The 5,353-nt window shown below is 46.2% G+C and overlaps 1 protein-coding gene across 4 annotated transcripts; it reads right to left on the reverse strand.

The window, feature by feature from the left end:
• On the reverse strand, positions 1–2,049 carry LOC123113845 (uncharacterized). 4 transcript variants are annotated; one of them, XM_044535160.1, is made up of 5 exons: positions 1,540–2,049; positions 998–1,231; positions 634–907; positions 440–517; positions 1–325 (listed from the first exon to the last, which is right to left on the reverse strand). In XM_044535160.1, the coding sequence occupies exons 2-5, from the start codon at positions 1,222–1,224 to the stop codon at positions 278–280; spliced, it is 627 nt and encodes a 208-aa protein (XP_044391095.1). In that variant the 5' UTR covers positions 1,225–1,231; positions 1,540–2,049; the 3' UTR covers positions 1–277. The 4 variants fall into 4 exon arrangements, with proteins under 4 accessions (XP_044391095.1, XP_044391093.1, XP_044391094.1 ...); XM_044535158.1 differs by having other exon boundaries at positions 1–328; XM_044535159.1 differs by having other exon boundaries at positions 1–328; positions 1,416–2,023.
• Positions 2,050–5,353: the final 3,304 nt, after the last annotated feature.

The raw sequence follows: 5,353 nt of genomic DNA on the forward strand, positions 1-5,353 counted from the left end.
TTAGAGATGATGACGATCTAATATATTACTACCACTATTTTGCTTCATGGTTCCAGACGAACAATCTCTTCAGAGTTCTGATGAACAGACAATTAGACGAAAGGATCATGGAGATTAAACAGGGGATGATGATGAATAAGGAGGAGAAGGGGAACGGGCACTAAATTAGCTGCTTGCTGAGCATTGCCTAGTTAGAAGAACCGCCGCCGTTGCTACCTAGGTGCGGCTTCTCTGCCTCGAGCACAAGTCAAAAAATGAATCCATCCTGCTTCTGCCTCTACTCCGAATCGCTCTCCATGCACAGCGCCTTCAGTCCCCTCGCCCTCTGCTGATTGAATTTGCGAGATATCAGTAACACATCAACAAAGGTAGATCGAACTAACAGCTCCAGTGTATGCTACTTGCAACCAAAGGGAAATGTGTCGAAGATCTGGGGTACCTTCTTGGAGCTCTTCTTCTCTCTAACTTCATACCTCTCGTGCGACAAATCTGACAGCCATGCTCCTGGGCACACCGTCTATGGCCATACACAACAACGGCAAACAAAACATTAGGGTTAGGAAATGAGCATCAACACATCTTTGAAAGAAAAGAACTTGACAGGTTATTTTCTGAGATGAAACAGAACATTACAAGCAAGCACTTCTGCATCAGCTTGGGCCTCTTCTTCGGCCTCTGAGGGAGCTTGCAGCCCTTCATTGCCAAGAAGTCCTCCTCTTTCTCCTTGTTCGACAAGGAGATGAAGAACCTCGGCAGAGCAGCGGTGCCCTTCTCTTCCACCCCACCGCTGAAATCAAACCCATTCCCCTCAAAGGGAAATGGGGAACCCCTGGTGGAGTAGTACCGGTCCTTCTCTGGTGAGAGGGATATGGACTGCCTGGCCTCACTCGCCTGCGCCTCGGATTTCCTGCTCGCAAGCAAATACCATGGTCAGACATTTCTTGACATTTTGCACGGCCAAGGGGAAATGGGTCCTCGGATGCAATACTGAAATTACCTCCGGTGAAGAGTGCTGGGGCGGCGTGGTGAACGAAACTGCGCCACGTCGCCTCCCAGAAGGGGGCGATTCACCCGGGGTATGGTGCGCCTGAGCGCATCCGACCGGGCCGGCGACGGCGAGCCGTCTTCGCGGGATTTGACACAGCGAAGCCGCTTCCGGCTGCCCCATTGCAGGAACAGGTTTGGCTCGCCGGAGGGCTTCGACTCCTTGACCTCCTGGTCCATCTATATCCTGAAAAACGGCGAAGCCGTCAGCATGTAAATAAACCCTAATAAACTGCAGATCGGGATGAACTTTGTGAAACAGAGTTAGCAGCAGAGGAGATAAGCAAGCTGTAGATCCAACGACTTCGGATAAACCGCTAAATCTTCTGTTGCAAAGTACTAGCAAGTGCTTCAAGGATTGTTGGGCATACCCATCAGATCCAGCCCAACAGATGCATCAGATCGGACATGGCCTCGTGAAGAACAGAGAAGGGGCTCAGGGAAGGCAGAGAGAGAGGGGGACGGGGGGGAAGAGGTGGGCTTCTGGCGGTTCACCTTCTCGCTGCCTGCTGGAGACGGCGGTGGAGCTCAGGAGCCGGGCTCCTGGCGGCTGGGGTAGTAGAGGGTTGGTGAAGTTCGGCGGGGAAGCGGCGTGCAGGTTGGAGCTCCTGGCGGCGGTTGAGGTTGCAGATAAGGTTCCCGGCGGCGAGGACGAGGAGGAAGTTCCCGACGCAGGCGGCGAGGAGGTTGGCGCAGGAGATGGGGCGGCGCGGCGCTGGACGACGGACGGCGTGGTGGCGCTCGACGGTGTACGGCAGGCGGACGCAGGAAGAGGCGCGGCAGATCTCGACGGTCGATGAGGCGGTACGGCGAGAAGGGGCGTCGGCGGAGGTGAAGAGGGGCTCGGCGGAGGGCGGGGCGGCGGCAAAAATGGAGGCGGGCGGTGGCGGCGGAGGCGAGAGAGGTGGGGCGCTGGGGTGGATTTTTTGGGGAGAGGCGGCTGGGAAGTTGGGGGGAGAATGGGGAGAGGGAATGGGGGTCAGCGTGAAGATGGAGGCGCTGAGGAGCGCGGGGTAGCCGGGCGGGGTGGGAAACCCCAAAGATATCATCCACTCCTACTACTACCACGACTTTGGTGGGTTACACAAGTTGCGAGATTTTTCAAATAAAAATCATAAGGTTTGCCTGGGTTTTAAATTTTGTCACCAAATCCTTTTTTTCTTTTTTCATATTTCTTTTCAATCTATTCATAATCAATCAAGATAGTACAATGAATACCGAAAATAATAAAATTACGTCCAGATCCTAGACCACCTAGCGATGACTAAAAGCACTGAAGCGAGCCGAAGGCGTCCCGCCATCACCGCCCCTCCCTCCCTGGAGCCGGGGCAAAATTTGTTGTACTAGATAGTTGGAAGTCACCCCTCAAAAAAAAGATAGTTGGGAAGTCGTCGTGTTAAGGCCATATAGGACCGGCGCACCATAACAACCACTGCCGCCGTTGAAGAGAAGCTTAGATCAGAGAGATCCAACATGTAGACATACGAACGAAGACCGGATCCACCGAAGAAAAACGCCGACCGAATCCCACAAGATTCATCGGAAACAAATCTCGACACGCCCTTCGATGACGCTAGAAGCACCACCAGGAGGAGGGCTAGGCGGGAGAAGCTTATTCCATCTTGAGAGAGTCGTCATCGCCTCATCTCTCTGAGCATGACACAAACCCGAAAACTCAAAAAGAGCATCTAGAAACGAAGCCCACCCACCAGCAAGGGTTGAGATCCACCACGCCTCCATGACCCTAAGGCCACACGAAACGAGGCAAGCCGACACCAGTGCCGGTGGGAGGTAGGAGGAACCCTAGCGGCGGCTGGGTACCAGCACTCTTTCCTAGGCTGCAGTAAAATTGATTCCACCCCTACTTATATTCACATAATGAGAAACATAAAAAATTAGAGAGCTGAATAGTGCAAATTTTAATTTTTGATGTGCTTAGTACTTTTAGCTACCAGTCGGGGCTGACTTTGTCTTAAAAAAGAAATTGACGGTTTTTTGGCAGGGAAGCACGAATTTTATTCCTTAAGCATTTGGTTACAATATAAGCCCTAGAACTCTTTTATCAGGTGATTTTATGAAATCGATAGGTGTATCAGGAATTGCACCCCCTTGTTCGCATCCCTCATGCACACAACAGCAGGGTTTTTCCTGCCCCTAGCCGGCGTTGCTGCCAACTTGCCTTGTTTCTGTGGTCTTACCGATAGGAGAGCTTCGTTTTTAGATTTATTTTTTTGTGAGTTCTTTTAGGATTTGCATCTTTGGAAGACGAGGCGACGACGGTTCCCTGAAGAAGGAATACGATTCTTTTCCGCCTAGCCCCTGTCCCGACGGTGCGTCCAACATCATAAGAGAGTGTGTGAAAGTGTGTCTCCGGCATATCTTCCGGGATTCGGGAGGTGTTTGTCTTGGGTGGATCCCCTTTGATATAATGTCTGTTCGTGTGTGTTTGTGTGTCTACATGTTTAATGTTTTCACTCTAAAATTCTCGTCATCAGTGATGGTTGCTATTGCGCGCTGGTCCAATGGGGATTTAGCACAACGACTTCCCAACTATCTACTACAATAAGGTTTGCTCAGCTCCTGTGAGGAAGGGAAGATGACAGTCGCATGCTTAGTTTGCTCTAATGCTTGTAGTCGTCTACATGGGTCTGCAGATCTGGATGAATTTCGGTTACTCTTGTGTTCATTTTACTGATCTGAAAATTGTTGAATAGATTGAAAGTTCTACCAAAAAAGGTATATCAGGCGAAAATGCTTTTCTGAGCTCGAGCTCATGTGTGCTTGAGTGGACAGTAAAATAATAAAAAGAGCAAAGATTGATAAATGTTTGATAAATGTTTTTTATTGCTTGTAAAGTTTCATCATGGAATGACATTCGTGAAAGAACATGGCAAAATAACAAAACCAATGCTCCAAATTGTTAATAACACATTTGGAGCATCGATTATTTTGCCACGTTTTACGCGAATATCATCCGATGTTGAATCTATGCAATCTGTAAAAGACTTGTCAATGTTTTCTATAAAAAAGACTCATTTTTGTGTTTTATCTTATAATTTTACTGTTCACTCGAGCTCACATGAGTTCGAGCACAGTTTAACCGCGTCCGTATATCAGATGCTTTTCTTCTTCTTCTTGCGATCAAATCCTCTCCAACGCATGTGGGCTAGGATTCGTTCGGCTAGAGTTGGAGCTGCTAGGTCGTTGTAGAGGGGACAACGACTTGGCCGGCCCATTTGACGCCACCGACAGGAAATTGTGTAGTGCTTTTTTTTTCCTGTCAGGCTTTTTACTCCCTCCGATTCAAATTTGTTTTCGGAGGGAGTATATTTTTTTTATCTTTCATTGCTTTATAATTCTTTTTATTTTGGTCTCATAAAAACATGAAGATTTTTTTCAAAAATTAATCATTTTTTGATAATTTGAGAACATTGTTTGAAAAAAGTGACCGTTTTTAAAACTTTTGCGGACATAATTTTGGAAACATAAAACAATTTTTGAAAATTCTGAACAATTTTTTAAAAAAAACATTTTCTACAAAGATGAACATTACTTGAAATGTTTTTGATTTTTTTTATAAAAAGACTAGTTTTGAGTTTTTATGAGATATGATTGATTTTTACATTTGTTGAACATTTTTTCGATTATTTTCTAAAAAACTAAATAACACGAACATTATTTTGAAAAAAGTATCTTTTTTTAATTTGTGAATATTTTTAAATACTATTTTGTGAACAGAAAAGAAAAACGAAACCGGCGAAAAAACCAACAGGAAAATAAACAAAATAACTGAACCGGAATCTTCTAGAAGGCTTTGCTTAGGACAAAACCACCCAATTGAGGGAGTGGTAGTACCATACTGAGGCTCGCCAGCCCAAATCCATTTTGTCACATCTCCGCTATTTTTCATGGCATCTCTAGCGAAAAAGAATAAAATACAAGTAGGATATAACCACCGGTTTCATAGAGTAGACCACAATGACCACGCCAACGGTGATGACCCCGAGAAACCCATCGGAAGAAAAAAAAATGAAACACATTACAGACGCAAGCGCTCATATATACGTGTATATGTATATATTTATTTCTATGAATGAACGCACGGACACCTTACACATATGAGCACCTTCAGAAAAATATGAGCACCGGGACTTTAAGCCTTGATGGCCGGAGATACCACTGTCCTCCTAACCATTCAACCACTGGTTGATTTGTAAAAAAAAGTTAATTTTCTTTAACACAGTACAGACGCAAACACTCATAAATACGTGGATACGCTCACCTTTATGAATGCACACACGCACACCCT

The sequence above is a fragment of the Triticum aestivum genome, chromosome 5B (genome assembly GCF_018294505.1).
Source record: "Triticum aestivum cultivar Chinese Spring chromosome 5B, IWGSC CS RefSeq v2.1, whole genome shotgun sequence".
NCBI classification, from domain to species: domain Eukaryota; kingdom Viridiplantae; phylum Streptophyta; class Magnoliopsida; order Poales; family Poaceae; genus Triticum; species Triticum aestivum.

Coding starts and splice junctions, on each gene's coding strand:
- LOC123113845 (XM_044535158.1), bottom strand. CDS start 1,224: ATGGACCAGGAGGTCAAGGAGTCGAAGCCCTCCGGCGAGCCAAACCTG. Junction 908..997: donor CCCAGCACTCTTCACCGGAG/GTAATTTCAGTA, acceptor GCTTGCGAGCAG/GAAATCCGAGGCGCAGGCGA. Junction 329..439: donor AGAAGAAGAGCTCCAAGAAG/GTACCCCAGATC, acceptor AAATTCAATCAG/CAGAGGGCGAGGGGACTGAA.